Consider the following 23,597-nt stretch of genomic DNA (forward strand, 5'->3'; position numbering starts at 1 on the left):
GTGAAATTAGAGTAAAAACGCCGGCGAGCTGGTGCACATCCATAATAAGAAACCTCGAGACAAGAAAGAGAAGAGAGAAGGACTACACCGTCTCATAACCAGCACAGAAATTATTTAATTAAGGACAAGCTTTTTTCTTGTTCTCTAAAACACATTCTCTCGCCATCTGCACTTTTACATCGTGAAAGCCTTAAGCAGTCATCCACCAATTTAAAGGCAGTTGTCATTATATATATATATACAGTTATGATGTTATATATTCAAAATCCACCTCTACTCGTTGATCTAACGGATTATTGTTTATTGTTTAATCTTGAATGGATGCTTTTACAATAGAAATATGCTAATATTGGTTTGTACACACAAATAAGGGGCGTTAGGAAGTGGCAAAGAACTTAGCCTTTTCAGGATGGAGCGAATTTCTTCTACACTGAGTCGGCCGCGTATATATATATATATTTTAAAGGTTTCTGGGTTTTAAGACGAGGTACTACTGACACGGAAATATTGACGAGCCAAAATATTGAGTTATTATCCCCAAAGCGAAAGAGCCCACCACAAAGCTAGGTTGATACACTTATGACATAAGCAGGAAATTAGTAAGTAAAGATGTGGTGTGGGCTGCGGAGTGATATGCAAAGCGCAAGTTCGCCTGTTTATAGTGCCGTGTATGCGGTGACGTCAGAAAGACGCCGAGCAATTATTGGCTGCGATCGGAGGGATAGTGGGTAGACCTCAAGGCAGCTAGCATTGAGGTTTATCTACGATCCTTCCAATCAGAGCCTGTCAGAACTCGGCGTTCTGACGTCACTGCAACCCATGTCTGAGAAGCAGACGATCTTGCGCTCTGCATTGTACTGCTTGGGACTCGCAAAGCCCGGCTTTCCTCAGGTTGTCGGTTATTACCGCGCTGAATCTACGCAGTCAGTCGTTCGTGAATTAAATCCCCATAATTCTTAATAGAACGATACTGCGGTATGTCTCGTACTCCTGCAGAGTATTCCAGACATAAGAGTATTAACGAAAGTAACGTGACTACAAGGCCTCGAACTCGAACACGCGACTTACATTTTGATTGGCACTTACCGTAATCGCGAGTGCTGTTATCAGAGCAAAGGTACGAATCATGCTGCCTCTTGCGCTGACGCAGTGACGATGAACTCCTGCAAGGACATGTGCATTGTGGTCTTTATAATTTATACGCGCATTTTGCGATCAGAGGTGCTGCATTTTGCCAGCGCTTTTCATCATACCTTTTGCAAACGTCTAATCGCACTCCCCCTCCCCCTCCCCCCCCTTTCCTCCAATGTTTAAAGCTACGACTCTTGTGCCTTCGGTTTTAATCGCAATGCGTTCCTATGTATCCGATTGAACAAAGCTTGAACATCGCATGAGCACTTTAGAAAATAGTCAAGCACCTAAGAAAAATAAAAAAAACAAAAAAAACTTCGTGTATTTGAATTGCGGAGTGCAAAAACAGGCCTCGCATTTTATTTAGCCCCTTAACTTAGTAACACACTTGACTTTGTTATAATAACCTAGCAAAATACACTTGCGTACTACTTGGTCACCAGGCAATTTTTTTTTTTTCAGTATGGTAAACGAAGCAAAATGTAAAATTTTAAAAGTTCTGCTTTCCCGAATAATATAATTAAATTTGAACTGCACTAACTGGCAGAAATGCTTCGAAATAAAACTACGCGCTCTAAAGGAAATTATTGTTTTATGTTCTCCTACCGTTACAGATTCGCGCAACCCGGTTGAACCACGAAGACATTATTCCAAAGTAGTTCCGGTTGGGTTATATTTATAGTCGGTTACAAGTGAAGAAGGTATAGAGAAGTTCCTCCCACAAGCGTTATGCTCCCGCTTCACATCTCTTCGCAGTCGAAAGAAGGGGAGCATCTCGCTAAGGCCGATAGTGTCTCATTACGGCCGAGAGCGCATTAAGGCCGAGAGGGGCGAAAAGGCCGGTGGTGGCTTTGAGGCCGAATGGGGCATAACGGCCGAGAACTGCATTTAGGCCGATACTCTCTGAATCAGCTGGTGTGGCAGCAATCTCGGGGGTGGCGTTGTGGTTGACAACTTTAGTTACCACCAAATAAGACAGATGGCGCCACATTGAGCATGGTGGATGAAACTAACATATTTTCAGTCTCGTCAATCGTCGTGGTCTCTACTCAGATTACAATGATTGGCGCTCCAAATACTGTAAACTACATAATTTTCGAGAGGGCCTAGATTTCGCCAATCGGCCACGATTCGCAAAAAATAGGCCCCGCGAACTATTCCGTTATAATGTAAAAACATTAGAATCTATATTGAGATCTTACCGCGTCGCGAAAATTATAACCCGCAGATTATTCAAAAACTGCAGCTTTGACCTAATCGTGAAAAATAATTCGTTTCCAGTATTCCGCGGGAAAGTAAACTTATGACGTTTTTAAGAGTGTATCTGTCGGTGACTGCAAGTATTGCGGTTTTGGGCTGGTTTTCACCCTTCACGGTTAGCACCATTCGGTACGCCGGCCTTGCCTATCCGAATTTTTCATTTATTTATGTGCTTTTCTGCGCTTTATCATTTATCATTCGTTTTATCAGCAGTTCCTTCATCTGCATCTGCACGTATTTCCAAATAAATGCTACGAATTTAGGGCGCCTTTTTGGTATAACATTCCTATATTTTAATTATCGGCTTTTTAAAAGTTTAGTGAAACATTTATTGTGTCTTTCAAATTTCAGCACTTTATGTCTCTGATTCTACCAGGCGGCTACGAAAACAATGAGTGAGGTTGATTTTAAAATCTTATTTTCAATCTTTTTTACAGCGAAACGTTGAAGGAAGCACATACTAGGAAATGTGAAAAACACATCTATATAAGAACTGATATGAAATATCCAAAAACTGATATGCGACATATGAAACTGATATGAAATATAAAAAAAACAACTGATATGCGATATTTGAGACCGATATGAAATACCAAAAACTGATATGCGACATCTAAGAACTGATATGAATGTGTCCAGTAAACATATCGGAAATAAATTCATATAATTTTTTTTTTCAGTATACGACGTGCCGCGTGGGAAAACAAACAAGTGGCTTGAGACCGCAGTGGAGCGGCTTGATTTATTGACTTTCAAATGATTACGGTATGAGCGTTTACTTTGTATTAAGAGATTCATTCCCTGTGCCGTTCAAAATACTCTCAGAGATATGACATTACTGAAAAAAAAAAATCCAACATGCTGAGTGTTATACCCGGTGTCGGAACACTGTGCTAGAGGACGACGATGCTGGCACAGCAGCCACAGAACGCGCGCACACGCAGAACGCGGGCACTCGCAAGCTCTCGATCTGCCGACCGGTCGCAACGGCCGGACCAGAATAAATACGAAGTATTCGGCGGTAGTCTCTCTGCCTACTCGAATACAACACTGGCGACGAGACCTGGTACGAGCCAACGAAGCCTGGACAGCCACCGCAAGCCATGCCGACCCAAGGTACCATCGAAGCCTTCTCAGGCAAGGCATGGGCGTCATGGATCGAACGCTTAGGGTTCTACTTCGTGGCTAATTCTATCACGAGCTTGGACAAGAAGCGGGCACTGCTACTCACGCTTTGCGGGCCAGAAACGTACGACATCGTTCGAGCTTTAGTGGCCCCTAGGACGCCGGGAGATATCGGGTTCGAGGAACTGGTGTCGATCCTTGGGACACACTTCGACCCTCAAGCCTCGGAGCTGTACAGTCGCTACAAGTTCCAGCGTCGGGACCAGCTAGCCGACGAGTCAATCAACAGTTACGTCGCGACTCTGAAGCAACTGGCAGCAGACTGCAATTTCAGTATACCCTTGACCTCATCGATAACTGCTGCGACGACGGCATCGCAGCCATCAACGGCAGGTCAGGTCTCCGGTACAAGGGCTACGACTGGGACACCAGCAACACCTCTTTGCGACACCAGACTGCCGTTGGACATCATGCTGCGCGACAGATTTGTCTGCGGCATACGCGACGAGCTGCTGCAGCAACGTCTGTTTGCAGAAAAAGATTTGACGTTTGCAGCTGCTTTTGACATGGCAGTAAGAACTGAGAGCGCACTTAAGCAGCAGCAGGACATCAAGAGCAAAATCGAGCATCAGGTGCACCAGACGGAAAAGAGGAACAAGGAGCCCTCAACACAACAGGGGCGACGTTGCTACCGGTGTACGGGACAACATGATCCGCAAGAGTGCCGTTTCAAGAACGCGGACTGCAGATACTGTAACAAGCGCGGACATATTGAAAAAGCTTGTATTGCCAAGAAAAAGCATCAGGCAAGCAAACCGCTCAAGAAAGCGAACCAGATAATGGCATCGACAAGTTCAGAGAGCCAAATACCGCCTAATGCTGGATGCTCATTTTATGAACTTCACAAGCTGGCGCCGGACACAGCTGTTTCAAAGTTTCACGTCACACTTCGAATTGAAGGCAAACCACTGGAGTTCGAAGTTGATTCGGGTTCCGCCTGGTCACTAATTAGCGAAGAGACCTTCCGAAAAACCTGGCCACGGAATCCGCCGAAACTTACGCACGACGATGTTGAACTGCGTACTTGGAGTGGCGAAGGACTGAAGCTTCTGGGATCCCTCCAAGCTACCGTCAGATTCAAGTCAAAAGACTACGTGCTTCCGCTTCTAGTGTTGAAGGGATCCGGCTGTAACCTCCTGGGCCGCGACTGGTTCCAGGCCCTACACATCAGGTTACAAGGAATCAACCAAGTGCGACAGCAGAACACGCCGCCAGAGGTACAAGCGGTTTTACACCGCCATTCCACGGTCTTCAATGAGGACATTTCGGGATACACTGGACCCTCTGTTCACTTAGAACTAGAGGAGGGAGCAGCGCCCAAGTTCTGCAAGGCTCGTTCCGTTCCACTAGCACTGCGATCTGCAGTAACGCAAGAGCTCTTCCGACTGCAAGAGCAGGATATAATCGAGCCAGTACAACATTCGGAGTGGGCTACACCTCTAGTCCTCGTACGTAAAAAGAGTGGAGAGATCAGACTCTGTGGAGACTACAGAAGTACTGTCAACGCCGTATCAAAGAAGGCAGCGTACCCACTACCAACTACAGGAGAAGTTCTGGCAAACCTGAGAGGGGGCACCGTTTTCTCGACGTTGGACCTTTGTCAAGCCTACCAACAGTTGAAAGTGTCTGAAGCCACTGCCGCTGTATTGACCATCAACACCATAAAAGGCTTGTACAAAGTGAAACGCCTGCCTTTTGGAATCTCAGCGGCACCAGCAATTTTCCAGCGTGCAATGGAAACAACCTTGGCTGACATTCAGGGCATAAGTATCTACTTGGACGATATCATCGTGAGTGGAGAGAGCCGAGAACAACATGCTGCACGCCTGGACCAAGTACTGTCCAGACTCGAAAACGCAGGCCTGCGGCTCAAGAAAGAAAAATGTCAGTTCGCAGTTCGCGAAGCCAAGTTCCTCGGGCACCGAATTGACGCAGCAGGAATTCACACAACAGATGAAAAAGTGCAAGCCATTCTGGACGCGCCGGAACCGAGAGGAAAAAACGAACTGCAGGCGTTTCTGGGACTGCTGGCCTTCTACGACCGGTTTCTCAGGAACAGAGCCACAGTTGCAACCGACCTCTATGGACTTCTTCAGAAGAATGTCCCGTGGGAATGGAAAAACAAGCATAGGGTATCATTCCAGAAACTGAAAGAGTTGGTGAAAGAATCCACTGTTTTGGCACACTATGACGAAAACAAGCCGCTGCTGCTCTCCTGCGACACGTCGCCCTACGGCCTGGGGGCAGTCCTTGCCCAGGAAGATGACCTAAAACGTGAAGCGCCGGTCGCCTTTGCGTCAAGGACATTGGGAGCTGCAGAAAAAAACTATTCGCAGCTAGACAAGGAAGGGTTGGCCGTCGTGTACGCAGTGTGTCATTTTCACGAGTACATTGCCGGACGACATGTCGTCATATACACTGACCACCAACCGCTCCTTGGAATCCTTGGATCGACCAAACCGATTCCACATATGTTATCTCCAAGAATGACAAGATGGTGCGTCAAGTTGAGCGCGTACGATTACACCCTGGTGTACAGGCGAGGAGCATGCCACCAGAACGCTGATGCGCTCAGCCGGTTACCATTACCAGCCAAGGTAGACGAACCGTGCATACCTGGAGATGTGCTAATGCTAGCATGTTCTCCGATTTCGAATCTGTCACCAGAACGCATCGCAGAATTGACAGAGCAGGACGATATCCTGAATCGCGTCTACAGAGCCGTTCAAGAAGGAAACCTGCAAAAGTTGAAGGGCGAAGACTATCGTCCCTACAAGAGCATCTCCAATGAGCTGTCAACAGTCAACCAATGCCTAATTCGTGGTACAAGGATAGTAGCCCCCAGCGCATGCAGATCTCAAGTATTGAACTTATTGCACGCTGGCCACAGAGGCATAGTTACAATGAAGAGCGCTGCACGCGGCTACGTGTGGTGGCCGGGCATAGACAAGGACATCGAACGAAAGGCAAGATCCTGCGTCACTTGTCTGGAACACCAGCGATCCCCACCTCAAGTACCTGTTCCAGACTGGCATCGTGCATCCCAGCCATGGGAACTCATCCACGCTGATTTTGCCGGTCCTCTGGAAGGTAAAATGTTTTTAATTGTCGTGGACGCCTACAGCAAGTGGCTGGAGGTACGCCAAATGAAGAACATACAATCAAGTTCAGTAATCGAACAGTTTCGAAATTTATTTGCAACGTTTGGACTGCCGGAGAAGGTAGTTACAGATAATGGAACATCGTTCGTATCACAAGAGACAACCGAATTCTTTAAGGAAAACGGAGTCAAGCACAGAACAAGTGCGCCATACCATCCTGCCACCAACGGTCAGGCCGAAAGAATGGTGCAAGAAACGAAGCGTGCACTGGCCAAAGACAAAACAGGAACTCTGGCATGCAGGATCGCCCGGTTTCTTTTCAAGCAGCACACCACCACAAGTGTAACGACAGGCAAGACACCAGCGATGATGATGTTCGGTCGAGAGTTAACAACTCAGATCACTCGCCTGGGTCGCCTCGAAAGCGAGCAAAAGGGGAACACGGAAGAAAGTAAGGAGCAACAGTCTTTGTCGCCGAGGGGCCTCGCGGTTGGCCAAGACGTCTTTGTAAAAATATTTACAGGAACACCACAGTGGATGCCAGGAACCGTCACAAAGAGAATTGGATCGCGTTCTTGGCTGGTCGCTACCGAGCGAGGTACAGTTCGACGGCACGAGGACCACATCAGCAACCGAATTGAGAAACACGCAGAATATCCGGTGGCCGAGACCTCTTCGAGGGACATTAGTGGGAAGCCGGCTCCAGGTATTCTACCGCAGTGGACTATTGCGATAAATAGTGAGCCCACAAACTTCGAACGAAATGCTCCAGGCCCAGAGACTCTTGCACATCCCGACTCAAGCATTGTGCCTGCATCATCAAGATCTCTACGCCCAAGACGGTTGCCTCAGCAACATGGTGATTCTCTCTAGGGGGGAGAAGTGTTATACCCGGTGTCGGAACACTGTGCTAGAGGACGACGATGCTGGCACAGCAGCCACAGAACGCGCGCACACGCAGAACGCGGGCACTCGCAAGCTCTCGATCTGCCGACCGGTCGCAACGGCCGGACCAGAATAAATACGAAGTATTCGGCGGTAGTCTTTCTGCCTACTCGAATACAACACTGAGAATATTATTTATTGGTGAGGTGGTCACCGAAAAACGTCGTACTTGCAAAACGACCTGTATAAAACGCGGAAACGCAGAACTCGGAAGTAGTTAAGGGAGAAAGTGGCCGAGTGGGCTAACGCGTCTCAGCTCGGAGCGTGGAGCGAAAGCTTGCGCTCGGAACCCCCTGGGTTCGATTCCCCACCGCCCCCGCCCGTTTCGATCTGGATGAGTTTCGTACCGGCACGCGTTCGTGTAATCACTACTGCGAGATGCACGTTAAAAATACCAGGTTAGCGGTTGTACTGCACTGACTAAATGTCTCATCTACAGCTAAGAGACCGATTACCCGTCGTGGCGTATCTCCATCAAGGCTGTATAAACATACAGAGCAAACCAATTTTTCAGACGTAGTTATTGTTGTATTCATGTTTGTTCTGCCCTGTATGTGCATGCGCTCAATGTATATGTTCAGCTGATGCTAGTGATATGCGGAAGGCATCTATATGGTGGCGTGAGTAAATAAAATTATTTTTGTAGCACATGGAACTGTGCGGTACATACCGCCACCTAGCCCAGTGTAACTGATATGCGGCATATCAAACTTTTATGAAATAATAGGATTTGATATGAGAAGGGTGTCCAATAAACATATCAGAAATAAATTCATATGATTTCTTTTTCAGTAGAGTGGGCCATCAGAATGTCAGAACATTGCAATTAACTCACCGTCAGATTGCATTCTTGCCTTGAAGAAGTATCACGCGTTTCGTTCCGTCTCTCTAATTAGCTCACGAAAGCATAGCCTTCGGCCTTTGCTAAAAAATGTTGACACGGAGTGTAACAAAAAAAGGATGAATCAATAAAACAAAAAACGCAGTATTTGCCGTCACCAAGAGATAGAATGAGCACTGACAAATAAAATAAATATGTTGCGACATCCGTCTTATTTGGTGGCAACTAAAGTTATCAACCACAACGCGACCCCCGAGAAGTCGGCCACACTAGCTCATTCAGAGACTATCGGCCTTAATGCAGTTCTCGGCCGTTATGCTCTATGCGGCCTTAAAGTCACTCCCGGCCCCTCCGCTCCCCTCGGCCTTAATGCTTTCTCGGCCGTAATGCGACTATTGGCCGGAATGACAGTGACCCGAAAGAAGAGTTCACTGAAAGTGCTCCTTGTTCCGCTTCAATGGATTCCCACTTGTCTCCGATCCCACTTTTTAAGAAAGCGACCTTTGTATTCATTGGAGGGGGAACCGAGCCCCTGATAGCAGCCTTTGTATCCATCGGAGGGGGAAGCTAATCCCCGAAAGTCGTATTTGTTTCCATCGGAGAGGGAAAACTCGAATCTCCCTCTCGTGGCTTCCACAATGCTAAGTCAAAGTCGAAAGATAAAGCAAATATGGTACAGGAAGGTAAGACCCTCCTCGAGCGTTGGCCGCACGTCACGGAAATGATGAGACGCTATTGGATGCGGAGGTGGCGGAGGGATATATGATTCCCTTTGAGGGTCATTTGCCGCTACCTTCTTAACCTGTAACTTGTAACTGTAATCGCTGAAGTATCCCTTTAAGGCTCGAACTATAGTTGGAACCTTAAAGGGATACTTCAACGAAATTTGAAATATATCCAGTCGTGTTCAAAAATAAATTGAATATGATCCACAATATCCGTAAATGGCAATCACACGTTTGTATTTTGAGTCTGGTGGCTGTATCTTTTCTTATAAACGGCCCACTCTAGCAAGCTCTCGGAGAAGGTTCAGCTTAGAGCACGTGACATCCGACGCAAGCGTGACGTAGGTCGTCTCGGGACGAGCAAAGCTACGGCGAGGCTGACGTTGAGGGGATGGCCTAGTCGTTCCAGCCACCGAAGTGGCTGCTTTTGTACGGATTTTGAGTGACGGGTTAATCTTTTAAAATCTTGTAGGGGGGCAATTGCTACTCCTGGAACACACAAAAGGGATTCTCGGGAAGACGGGAGTTCCTCCTTCCCCTCTTCTTTCGTCGTGGCCGGAGGCGAGACACTCACCATCACTAGCTGTCAAGGTTCGTAAACGGGCATTACAAACGAGGCGTTAGCGACATCCACCAGGTGCTCTTTGGTAATCGTTTAATTCGTTTTAAAATTCCTTTTCGTGACTTTTTTAACAAGATATTGGTGTGTTCGATGTGATACTGCTCCTTTCAACACATATAGACTATAAAATAAGCGCCGAAATTTCGTTGTAGTATCCCCTTAAACACTTAGTTAACAAAACTGACAGCGGACACTTACACTGACCCCTACTTTGAGCTGACACTTCCGTTTCTCTTGTAGACATTGCCTTCCAGAGACAACGTTTTACCATAAAGGACACGGAGGTTGAGGGGTCGATGGCCGACTGCGTTAGCCCACCGCAGCTCGGAACACATAGAACGAAAGCTCGCGCTGCGGAGCCCAGGGTTTCTGGGTCCCATTCCCATTCCTGGCCGTTTTGATATGGGTGAGCGTCGTTCTGGTGTGCGGTCGTGTATTAATATGGAGTTTTAGTAGATCGTTTCGATGACTCAGATAACGTCCACCAATACTCCGCCTTTGAGCATGCATCGTGTCGTTACCAGGTGTATCGGGAACGGCCTGCTGTTACTGCACGATGCACGTCGAAGGCCTCGAGCTTTACTTTGCCATCAAAACTCTCATCGCCCAATTGCCTTTTTATACTTAGTTTCGCTTCAAGTCCGGACGCAGTCAGCGCTCCGAGCTACTGGGACCAACCGGACGTCCAAAGGGCACCATCATGGTGTATACTGATGTTTCTGAACGTGTTCTATCATCGCTGAACCTATCATCAACAAAGAAATCCCGATGACCTGCACTTTTAACGATGCTTGATCGGTCCCATTAGCTCATAGCGTCGGCTGCGTCTGAATTTAAGCTGAAACTAAGTATAGCAGGTTTACTGCACTGCGATGTTTCTTATCTAAAGCGCAAACAAGTGCCGCCATATCTGGAAGGCTGTCCGAGACCGACCTTAAACTGTCTCATCACGAACAACTAATATGTTTGTGTTTTCTTTTTTTCTTAACGTGAAAGTCGAATTGTCGCAATCTTGCCGTGACGCTCAGCGTAAAATAAGGCTTGAAAAAACATCGTATACTGCGACATAACGTTTTATATCTCGAGCAACCGTTTGCAGATGACATTTCTTGAACCCATCATTTGATAACCGCGTGCTTCGAAAATCGCCGCAGCCATCAAAATTAGCGCGACGTTTTTCAGTGTTGCTGCACACGAGACTCGTTTTAAAGCTAAAATAAAACAAACGGATAAGAAACGCGAGCCAGTAAGCTGAAGCTAATTAGCAAGGAAAGCGAAAACAATGGTATTAAGTTAAAAACTTCCGCATAAATGGCATATACGGGAAAATACTCGCATGAATGGATATCCCTCCGACGTTGGAGTGTCTCGAAGCTCCTGTTGAACGACAAAAAACCCAAGAGAGTTGTGCGAGCAAATTCGCTATGGCGAAACATTATAAACGAGAGTGAAGGGTATGGTTTGGACCTTATCCAAAGTATGTCGCAAAACCAGATTTTCCTGCTCAATCAGGAAGCGCGAAAAGAAAAAAAACGCCTCTTTTTCTTTACACAATATGGGACAGGGACTAAGACGGATTAAGTTGATTATTCATGAAGGCATCAAATAATGCTTTTATCTCGGTATAAAATGAGAAAATATTACTTTCTTAATCCTATTTCTTTATAAATGGGGTATCGTGTTTTTTGGTTTACACAGGTAAACCAGACAAGTAACCCTTCAACGGTTTGATCAAAATCTGAGAAAAGCAAATGCCCCCAAGTACAGGGTGTCACAAAAGAAAATTTACACGTTCTTATTTTTACCGCAAAAATAAACTAGGCATCGCCGAACGCTCATTCTCCGCCGAAAGGTAGAGCTAGGGGTCATAACCAGATGGCAAAGTATCAGCCCGATCCGATAACTTAATGAAAAGTTATAAGTGATTTTCTGAAAAGTTCAATGGGAAAATGGAGCCCATTTTTGCCCGTTTTCGGTTTCTGGTGCCATAGTGCCCCATGAGTTTGAAAACTCCGTCGGCCGCCATTTTCCCATTGTACTTTTCAGAAAGTCACTTATAACTTTTGAATAAGTAATCGGATCGGGCTGAAACTTTGTCATCTGGTTGTGACCTCTAGCGCTACCTTTGGGTGGAGAATGAGCGTTCGACGATGCCTAGTTTATTTTTGTGGTAAAAAAGACCGCGTAAGTTTTCTTTTGTGACACCCTGTACACACTGTTCTTCATAAAAAAAAAAATCCAAGCTTCACGAAAATATATCTTTCTCGACAGGTTTATTTTGTGTAGATTCCGGAAGACAGCTCACATTGAACTGTACGTGAAGCTGCTTCAGCCATCGGGAACCAGACCCCTTCTTTGGTGTCCTTCTTTTATCGGTGCCGAAACGCTTTTCCAAGTATTCTGGCCGCGTTCTTGCACCCCGGTGATTCAAGAAGTCCTTAGCCGTGTCCTGTTTGCTTCAACACATTTAAGCCCCGAGAAACACCGTATTTTAGCTCGAAACCAGAAATAAACGCTGCAAAACACTGACTCTGCGGAAAGAAATAAACACCGAATGCCTCCAAATATCTCAGCGATTGGTTATTCAAGGACAGGGTGCAAAAAAAAAAAAAAAAATTACCGTGTTTTTGTTACCACAAAAATAAATCAAGCATCGCCGAATAATCGTCTCGGCTAGCGATCTGAACCAGATGCCAGCGTGTCAGAACTAAGCGTTACCTTGTTAAAAAGTTATAAGTAATTTTACGCCCTGTATATATACATGATGAACTTATACGCCGTGTATATTTGCACGTAAAGAGTTCACAGAAAAGGCTTTGCATAATAGGTTACGTAGTTTCCTTCTGTAGGTACTGCAAATAACACAATATAGAAAAAAATCATAGTTGACGACAGTCTAGAATAAGTAAGCGTAAGCTTTTCTTCCCAATCAGAAAAAACAAATGCTTGTTAACCGTCCAGTAATCGTTCGCTGAGACAGTCTTAAAACCGAGGAAACGTCTTAAAAGGTTAGTCAATGGACATTACGCCCTATGCAACTATAGTGGCAATCACGTACCTTAATCAGGGCTTCACAGCTCTAATCAAGAAATATCCGGTCGGTATAGGTGCTCGCGTAAATAAAAACTAAAGCCAATTATCATTTTGGTTGTTCACAAGGAGTGCTTGAAAACTTGAGAAAACAAGAGCAGGACTGCTCCGATTTTTCTCTCTAGAGGACAATGACTGTGTGGGACAGGATGTCCTCCAAGGCTAAAGAGAAAAGCAGCTGTATGGATAAAACATCCAAGAAACACTATAAAGCTGACGAAGGCTACGTCAAAACAAGGCATTGTGTCGTGTAGTGTGAAATAACGCAGTGCTCTATATACAGCATTTTTAAAGGCATTCCAGTTGCCTGGAGGGCGTAGTGAGCGCGACATCTCAGGTGGAAATCCGCCTATTCTTGCGTAAATCTTGCCCCCCTCGGGGACTTCCCGTACATCGATCATATCGCCTAACGCACGCAGTTTGAGGAAATTCTGAATGCACTTGCATCGCCTTAGGTGCCATTTACTCATTTCCAAGTACTAGTGCTAATCTATAATCCTTAATTGTTCATCTGTCAGCGTGACGCCATAGAAGCCAAGAAAGCACAAAGCTCAACGAAATTCTAATTATCAAGAGCTGGACTTGAAATTGTTGTCTCTAATGATGTGTATGCAATGAATAAAACTTAGAAGCCTCCTTTTGAAAAGTTCCGAGAAAGCTAGTCTCATGGAGGATATTTAAAGAACACTAAACATTCTCAAATCTCTTTTTTTTTTCTTCAAGACGTAACACCGCAATTAAATTTATCCTAGCTGGGCGTGTTGAAGAACCCGTTTCCCTTATTATCTGCCAACTCAGATGGGAACACCAAGTTCTCAAAGCCATGGCTTCTTTTGTACCGGGAACTTCTGCTCAAATCCCCAGTAAATTTACCCTCCGTGACGCGTCACTGCCTTCTGTATATTCGCGGCGCCAGAGCTGTGCATTTAATCCTCGTTCCTCTGATTTACATTCTCGCCGCCAGGCGCGGAAGTTTTCAATACATATTTAGACATTTCGGGAGCTCCCTGTTTCTAAAGTTGACGTCTTTGCTGCTGGTTGGTGTCACCTCCTCATGAGTCGCAAACGCTGAGAATGTTTTCACGTTGATAGCCGCAGCCACTAACCACTGTCGGAATAGGCTGGATTGGGTATCGAGGCTTGTCTTGCTGGTGTCAAGCGGCACCACCGGTAGTCATCTCTTGACAACATTTAATGCACAGGGCCCTATGGGAGAAACGGGGAAAACTGTAATTTCTTAGGTTATTGTGTTGTTTTCGACGAAGAAACTTTTATGTTCTTTTCCGGGAATGAGAGGTAATGTTCTGGGCGAAAATCAAAAGCTTTAGATACCAATCATGTTTGAGAAAGTTTTGTTGTTGAGGGTCGAGGGTTGCGACTTTGTTGGGCGTAAATTGGGATTCGGTTCAATGATATAAGGGTGGCCGAAAGTCAATGTGTAGTCGTTCGTGATCTCGAAGTCATCAGAGCTTAGCAGACGAGAAATTAGAAGGCCTTTACTGGAGACATTCGCACCATTTCGAGCGCTCATACAGAGTATTTCTGGTTCGATCTTTTGCTTTGAGCTGCAGCGAGGGCTTTTGTGATGAACTAAAACTCGAATAATTTCCTTGATTGGCTGAACTTGTCATTCCTTTAGCAACCGATGCAAGCGACATCTGTGCAGTCGGTGGTGCTCCGGCACATTTGAACTTTTTAATCGGCGTTCGGTCGCTTGACAAATACCGATTTAATCTTCAGAAACGCGATATAATGATCGCAGCACATCATAATATACTCGCCTTCGAGCACAACCTGGAAACTTCCATACTCCTACTTTTTTCATATTTCTTCCATAGACGTATTGCCTGATGTCGAGTAATGGGCAACGGGCTCCCCATCTGCGATCCAGCTTACTACAATAGAGATCAAGCCGCAGCCCCGGTTGAAAACGCATTTTCTAAAACTCTCTCCGTGGATGTTGTAGACGCCGTTTTATTTCTCCCTCATATCCGTGAGGTATACGAGGACACAGTGTGACTCAAGGAACAATGCGTTTGTTTTTAAGGAACCATGTTATGCCCGCCGCTGGTGCTAAGTAATGCCAAGGTTTTATTACCTGTCTGACTGACGAATTTAACCTCTTTCCGAAGTTTCCCTTTTTGGACGTACTCTAGAAGTGCTGCGTAAATGCCGAAACAGGAACCAAAATTCTCGCTGAAATCAACACGTGGAAAATTTGTACCACGCTATTTTTGAAATGCAAACACTCCGACGGAGTTTGCCGTACCAAAATTACATACGTATATGGTTTCAGAAAAATTATACGTGGAAAATGTTTAATGATAAATACCCACGCGCATTTTTTTTTTGAACAGAGACGTTTGAGAGCAAATTTCGAAAATCATTATGGAACTTATTTCGTGTTTTTGATTTTTGTCGGGCATCTGTTCCAGCCCAACTAGCAAAAAGCTTCCTGCTGACTGTTTGAAAACATTTTGTGTAGATCTGAAACAAAGTGTTCCGCAATTAAAAATGCTGTGTCTCTGTCCAGCAAATACAGCGCTTCTAGACATCTACACCTGAATTAAGAAGATATGGTAGCTCCTCGATCGTGTGCAAAACCTGTGGCAAATGTTTTGGTACTTCGTCTCAGTAACGATCCAACGGATTCATTTGGGAATAATTTTATTAGAAGGATATTAAATAACTTAATAGCTTACAGAAATAACTTGTTTCGATTTTGTGGTCAAATGCTTTTTAGGGGGCCTACTAATTACTTCGAAATGCCCATTTTTAACCACTCACGAGCATTTCTGAAACCAACCGAGCCACAGATAAACATATGACATCTGACTTTTGTCTATAACTATATCTTATAACAGTTTACATCCATATGTTTTTGTTGCGAAATGAAAGGAGCAAGCTTGCGATTTGGCGAAGCCGGAAAACTTTATTTCAACATATTTTTCTCCCCCCTACTAGCGCCATCTGTAGGCGTATTCGTGGTTTTTACATATAAAATCCCGACATGGTGTTACTGCGCCTGGAAGGACTTTTGCATGTCCCAGTTATTTTGTTTTGTTCCAAGTTTCGTAGCGCGGGCGTAGACTTTTTTTTTCTTTTCGTCACACTGCGGACGTAATTCTGGGAAGGGACCCTAAATTACGATATGTCAGTTTTTTATGCTTTGTGTATGTTTGTAGATATACTAGCTCAATGTATTGTTTGGGATGAAACAGCTCGGATGAACAGTCACATTCACAGGCACACAAGAATGAAACAGACTCACAGCGCTGACTTACAACTCAGTCCTATATTTCTTCTATCTCAAATCTTCAACTTCGCCTTCGCCGTTAATAAGAACAACTTAAATTTTTACACACCAGAGACCAAATAGCCAATAATCATTAATAAATAACTTAATATATATCTAATAATTTTATGAATAAAAGACAACTAAAGAAATAATATTAAAAAATTAAAATTAAATTAAAAACTAAATAAAAAAATTAATAAAATTAATCGAAAAATTTCGCATCACTCTTGGTGCTTTGATGATATCTCTTGACAATACAATCCTTTCTTTGACAAATCTAAGGGTGATACACTAACACATTGTTTGTGCAACCTGGCTATTTTTTCAGCTTCGATGATCTCTCGTGTCAGCTGGTTACCACTCCTGGCAATGACAGTGCAGTTACTCAGGTCCACTGAACACCCGCAATCCCGGCAATGGCTTCCTAGATTCCCTGATTTACCTAGAGATATCATTAAAGCACCAATAGTGATGAGAAATTTTTCGCTTATTTTTTTTTTAATTTTATTTTTTTCAATATTATTTCTTTAGTTGACTTTTCTTTATGTAACTATGAGTTATTTATTAAGTTATTTATTAATGTTTATTGGCTATTTAGTCTCTGGTGTGTAAAAATTTAAGTTGTTCTCATTAACGGCGAAGGCGAAGAAGTTGAAGATTTGAGGAAGAAGAAATGTAGGACTGAGTTGTAAGTCAGCGCTGCGAGTCTGTTTCATTCTTGTGTGCCTATGAGTGTGACTGTTCATCCGTACTGTTCCATCCAAGCATGAATTACCAACTAGCCCAAGCATCCACGTTATTGTTTGGGAGTCTACGGCGAAACCGAAACTACCGACTCGAGCATGATGGCAACCCTTGTGATCAACTGCATGGTCATCGTGCGATGCAACGCTTATTCGCGACTCCAGCAAACAAAGTGGGCGTGTTGGTCATGCAAAATGGTTGACAAAAATAGGTTGTTTTCATCGTTCAGCACGCGGACCACCAGAAATTTCTTGCACTGTAGCGTTAAATCGGTGTTACATATGAAAACAAAGCGATATTTCGATGGTAGAAACCTCCTTCTAGCCAGTGCGTAGGAATTACACGGCGGAAGCATAATAGTAATTACAGGAAACGATGTTTGTTTCTATGCTGCCTATAGGAGAACCATGCAGCGATAGCCGAATACAGAGTCGAAACGGCCTCCTTTCTTGAGCTTCTCGGCGTTGCCGCTACGCGGCGTCGCTTTCGCTGGAGTCGCCAATATTGCTTTCGCCAAGTAGGATGCTACGGCTGTTTTATGGCTTTGCAGATATAAAACACCTGTAGCAAATATTAATACACATTCCTAAAGTGCCCGGCCGAAAAGTAACTTTGCCATATGAACACAGGCTCTGAACAAACTCCCACTTATCTTCTGAGAAGAACTACAATCTTGGTGGTGTGCGATACACGTTGCAGACTCATCGTGGAAGCTAAACTTCGTTTTAGCTGAAGTCAAAACATTGGGGTGGGTATATGTTTGTACAGCTTAGAACTTGGTCTGCCTCAACGAGCGATGAGTCTCCCAGCTGTAGATGAGCAATTTAGCAAGTGCAGTACACCCGCTAGCCTGGGGTCTTTAACGTGCACCACGCAGTAGTGGTACATGATCCCACGCCGGTACGATGCTCATCCAGATCGAAATGGGGCAGGGGTGGGGCTCGAAGCCAGGATGCCTGGGTTCTGCAGCGCGAGCTCTCGCTCCACGTGCTCCGAGCTTGTGCGCTAGCCCACTCGGCCACCGATCCCCCAGCTTAAAGGGGCGATGCAACAATTTTTGTACTTTGCGCAAATACCGCTTAGAACGGATCCCTGACATTAATGACCTATGAAACACGCGTTCGTTTTTCACCCCATGCAATAGAAGTCCCAGAAAAAAATTAAAAAAAAACGAGCAGCGTTCACCCCCTCAACTCGCAGCCAGAACAAGCGGCCACGTGATCTGGAGCCGATTATATGCCGCCAATGTAGATCACAGCCACGCGCTGGGGTTGGCAAAGCACAGGGCACGCGCTGAGTTCCAGATATTGTTATGGCTCGGCTATTGTCGTCGTTGCAGCGATTGGACGCGGGCCACTACCCGAATGCTTCTCGAGCTAGTAATTATCACGAGCCCAAATCGAGTGCCCACGCAATGCTCGGGTCCAATCTATGAACAGCATTCAAATATCGTCACTTGGGGTGTACTGCGATACCCACGTTACGTCATGAAATTTTGCAAAGGAGAGATTGAATGAAAATGATCGCTTTTGTCCTTGAAATTACACCGCAACAAAGGAGTTTCTTGGCCAGCGGAGTTGCGTGCGAGTATCCTTGACTCCCACTAGTGCCAGTAAGCTCGTGTATATTGAAAAACATTCCAAATGAATATCGTTGCACAGCTCCTTTAAGTCCAGACGCAGACTATGCTGCAAGGGCCAGCATGTCCCCCTGAACAGTGCTTGCACTTCACGAGTGAACGTGCTTGGCAGGGACGCTGAAAACCCGGAGTTCGCGCTCGTAACATAAGCTGCGTCTGGACTTCAGCTGAAACAAAGTATAGAGCCACAAAATGAGCTTACGCTTAGAATATCGGCATTCGTATAGTGCCACTAAATAAGCTACACTTCAGAGTAACGACACTTGTACCCGTCTTGGGGCTTAAAATCGTGAATGCCAGTTACCTGAAGCTTTATCTGAAATCACATGAAATCTTTTTTCATCTCTACAAATGTTTCAACAGTGCGCGACACAGGGAAGCGATATTACATGAGCATTCCAACACCGAATCTAAAGCTGAAGAAGTCGCACTTTTGAATCATGACGGTCGTCAGTTGCGTCTGCTCTGTAAGCACCAAGATGGCGGTGCTCACAACAATATTGGGGAGCAGAGTGCCGATACACTAAGCGTAGCTCATATTTAGTGACTTCAAGAAAGCACTTTGTTCCCCGATATTGTTTTGGGCGCCGCCATCTTCGTGCTATAGTGCAGAGCAGACGCAACTGTCGGTCGTCAAAATTAAGAAGTGCGACTTCTTAAGTTTTCGTTTTAGATACGGTGTTAGGAAGCTCGGGTGGTATTCTTTGGCTCTGTCACGCACTGTTTTAACATTTCTGGAGGACGGAAAGGCGTTTCCGGCGATTTCAGATAAAACTTCACATAACTGTCAGCCATGATTGTAAGCACCAGGATGCCCGAAGTGTCATTACTGGGAAGCATGGCTTATTTGGTGTCTCTAGTGGAAACTAATCGTAAGTTCGCGCTGAGGAGGAACGGACGAAAGTATGGCCGCCTGTGAATGCTTCCTTGGGTACCACGACGCCCTTGAGCGAGCAGGGAGTCAATAATCTTCGTTGGTGATCGCCAAAGAGCACGTACAAGCTACGGCCGTTAAAACATAACATTACAAGCAGAAATCGACCGTTGGGGTGGCTGAAAACTAGTGATGGGCCAAACGTTTGCGGAATAGAAAAAAATCGGCGCCGAATTTTTGAATTTAACACAACTAAAAATTGCAACAAAAAAAAAACAAAAAAAAACGGCAGTTTTGACGAAAAAGCACCGTTGTCGGACTGAATAACTGATTAATGTTTTATTTTGGCGAAAACATTTTTAAGTGTCTAGTATAGCAAATTATATATACGTTGACATAGTTATTGCTAAATAACAGGATATTTTAGTAAACGTGTATTAGTGTCTTTTTTGTGTGTTTATATGCAAAATTGCAGTGACTTCAGTCAAGGTACGCGCAGGTAAGCGGTTATTTCTGGTACTCCCGTACGCCTGGATAGCTAGTTTAGTTTATATTTTGGAACTTTATCAATGTAAGTCTGCAAATGTGAGCATTTTGCTGCTGTGGCCCTAGCAGGAACTGTGGATAATTTCGTTTTCTGCTTGCCGCAATGAATCCGCCTGCTGAGCCTCCACCAGAAGTGACACTATTATTTTAAGTATGCAAGCTTTTTAATATTCTGTCAGCTTTGCATGCGTTGATAGCTTCTGAATTGTTTAGGAACATGGCACTTTGAAGTTTCGGATATGCAAGAACAAAAGGCTTTGGTTTGTGTTTAGTTTTGTATGAAGGTGCTTACACCGAGATAAAAAAAAAATAAACAGAATGCACGTTAAATAAATGAACAAAAGAATACTTTTCTGCGTGAACTCCTACTAACGTCAAACTGAATATCGCTAAAATGGCGACGGGCCCTTGAACGTATTGATTAGTCAACGTTGCAATGTTCCCCTACTATCACAAAAAGTGCGTTACTCTTAGGAATGTCAACAGCTTATGTGACAATTAAGACGTAAACATGTTGTAGACTGCACCAGTTCTACATGTGGTGATCATGTTTTCAACCGTGCTGTTTAAGACAGTATAATATTATTTCAGCTAACAGCCCTGGCCGCTTGTGCCATGCACAATGCACAGCCTGCTTAATCTTCAGCTCTTGACTAAAAAAAAGAAAAAAATAAATATTAACGGTTTTTGTTTAAAATTGCGCTGTGCCTACCTCCGCTTTAGGGTGTGTAATATTCGTGCTAAAACATCGTTGTTCATCTTCCTTGCAGTTGTCTCAACTACTTTTCGTCACGTTCGTATGGTAGCCGCCACCAGCCGATGTTGAAGCCATTGCAATAGACCGACCTCACCAGCCAGTTTGACTACGCCACCGCTGCCGCAATGCATCGAGAGAACTTTAGTCTTTCTGCACGTGCGACAAACTCGCTGGAGCTCTGCGCGTGTAGAGCACGAGACGGCACGGGCCCTCTCGTGCACTGCCGGCGGCCTGCTGCGAACTAAAGTTAAGTCCGGTTCAGACAGTTGCGTTTGACTGCGTTTGACTGCGTTGCGGCAGCGACAAACCAGGACATCCCTGCTGCTTATATCGCGTGCCAAAATGATTCCTTGAATTGGACTCCACGCTTCATACGAAGCACAGATGCGCCGGTGACTCGCTTTCGGTACTCGACGCAACGCAGTCAAACGCACTCAAACGCAAGTGTCTGAACCGGCCTTTATGGTGGCGTCACGCATGCGGCCAACGCTTGGCGAGATCGGTCAATTGATGCCAACGTTATTAGATTAGCTCAGTTACGGAACTGCTCATAGGCGCCGCATGCACGAACAGTAGCCCCCCTCACTCACCACGACTCGCCAAGCGTCGCTCGACGCGCCGCCGGACAGCTGCTTTGGTAACTGAATCAGGATACGTACGTTTCAACGTTACTAGAAACGTAAAAACCGACGGAAAAAAACTCGTTTTGTAGTAACTTTTATTGGAGTTTAGTACAAAATAGGGGCGCGTGATGTTTTCTAAGTTCTTTAGATTGCAAGGTTTTGCAGTACAATAATTATTGTTTTCATACAACCATGACTCAGCGGCCATTTCAGGTAGCAAGTCCCGACCTAGGCCCGTCTTAACTTCGGGGCAATTGCGCGGCGCACCCGCTGGGGACACGGTGGTGGCATCCCTGTGACCTCTCTCAATTGTATCTGTTTCGGCTCCGAGATAGCCGGTTGAAGCCAAAATAGGTATTACGTGCAGTTCCTTGAGTGACCGCTGCGGGATAAATGGCGGCGTTGAGATCGCCATTTGGCGCTTCAGTCGGGCTCTTGGAAACGAATAGTTATGAAACGAAAATGTAGATGGCACTTCGATCGACGCTTGGCGGATTGGAGTGAGTAAGTGAAAGAGGATACCCCCCCCCCCCCCCCCCCCCCCCCCCCCCGCGGGCGTTCCACAACTGAGGTAATCGAATAACGTGGATTGGTGTTCGCGCACAAACGCCACCCGAATCATTGCCGGATTTCCGTCGTAAAGTTCGGCGCGTGCCGTATTTTGCCGAATCCGAACTTTGGCTGACTCGGCCCATCACGTAGCAAAAAACCCGGCGAAAAAGTGGCAATACAAACAACGAAGCTTCTTGAAAACGAAGATGCCATGAGGACACAAGGTTGCTTGACAAACAGCCAACCGGCTTAATGCCCGTGAGAGGCTGGTGGTAGCATTTGTAATATCGGTTTTAGAATGTATCGCTATTTCCCATTAGTGTAATATTTCGACATTACTCGTTATTTTTAACCTCCGTTTTGGTTCAACTTTTGACCGGAGTTACCCTTCAATTATCATGTTATATAAATGCACTCGTTTTACACCGACTTGCTTTGTAGAAAAAAATTAACCGTAACTAAGTGTTAATCATACCACTGAATATTAGGCAAAAGGCCTATCTTCTCAAACGAAGATCAATAGGAGACTTAAGAAAAGCTGGTAAGGTTACTCACTTTGTTTTTGCTTCGGTTGTTTTGAAGTTTTTTCAATAATTGACTTCAAGTGCGTTAACAAAAAAATTAGAAAAGCGGCGTGCACAGCTTTTGGTAAAAACTCAGCACCCACTTCTAAAACACTCCTTAAAGCGAGGAACATAAGCTACACGTGAGAGGGCTTCGCCATGTGCGCTTCCTGCGGATAAAATGTTCCAACCACGGAAGCTCCGCCGTGACGCAACTTGTTCAGGAAACGGAGACAGAGATAGAGACGGTAGGTCGGGGACAAGCCCTTCGCTTCTTCCATCCCGTTTCCTTTCAAACAATAAATATAAATGCAGTACAAATTCGCTACTAGATGTCTACAGTCAGAAGTGAAGTCATTGGTTGATAAACACGTTTCTCAGCCGACAAAATAATGAATTAACCCACATAGAAGTCGATCCGCTCTATTTAATTGGCCAATCTCTAGAATATAAAAAGCAAATAAATAAATTGGAATGTAACTTATTTATAGCCACTGTGATACAAGGACAAGTAGAAACAAGAAGGGCTGTGTTTTTAAGAAATAATAATAAAAACCCTTGATGTTATTTTTTTAACGCTTGCCATGACGATTGAATTTATACTATACACCAACTCATGTTTACAAACAAACCGGAGCGCCCCTAGCGGACGCCACCGGAGCCGCGCATGCGCGGGCCCGGGATGTTGAGCAAGAAGCCCGCCGTCGCCCATAAACAAACCATTGAATTGCGTTGTTGTCGGCGTCGGTGGGAGTCCCCGTGCTCCTTTTTTCGTTGGAATTGTTGATTCTACGTCCTCCTAACAATGCCTGCCTACTTGAGCGGCTTCAGCAAAACTAACGAGGCAACACTTTGCGTGAATAATGTGACGTGTGGCGATTCATTTCACGTGGACGCCGCAGAATAGGCGCTGAAGCCTGACTCCCACGATGAGATTCTGCTCGCTATTTTCAGTTGCGACGTCGCTCGGACTGCAAAAGCGTGGACCGTAGCTGAGATGGTGGACGTCGATACTAAAAACCGCAAATAGAATCGGGCATTACAAGTCGGCGATGGCCACTGGTAACAATGATCAACATCTTCCTGTATCTGTTTACACTT

General features: G+C 45.1%; 1 protein-coding gene across 1 annotated transcript in view; it reads right to left on the bottom strand.

The window, feature by feature from the left end:
* Positions 1–22,679, bottom strand: part of LOC115309897 (dermonecrotic toxin SPH-like) — a 44,147-nt gene extending 21,468 nt beyond the window's left edge. Inside the window, exons 1-2 of the mRNA XM_040213573.2 lie at positions 22,489–22,679; positions 1,087–1,163 (exon numbers count right to left, since the gene is read on the bottom strand). Of these exons, the coding sequence (XP_040069507.2) occupies positions 1,087–1,163; positions 22,489–22,630 (219 nt within the window). The 5' untranslated portion in view covers positions 22,631–22,679. The remainder of the gene's footprint in view (positions 1–1,086; positions 1,164–22,488) is intronic.
* Between the last annotated feature and the right edge of the window lie 918 nt (positions 22,680–23,597).

The sequence above is a fragment of the Ixodes scapularis genome, unplaced genomic scaffold (genome assembly GCF_016920785.2).
Source record: "Ixodes scapularis isolate PalLabHiFi unplaced genomic scaffold, ASM1692078v2 PGA_scaffold0__279_contigs__length_252992795, whole genome shotgun sequence".
Taxonomy (NCBI): domain Eukaryota; kingdom Metazoa; phylum Arthropoda; class Arachnida; order Ixodida; family Ixodidae; genus Ixodes; species Ixodes scapularis.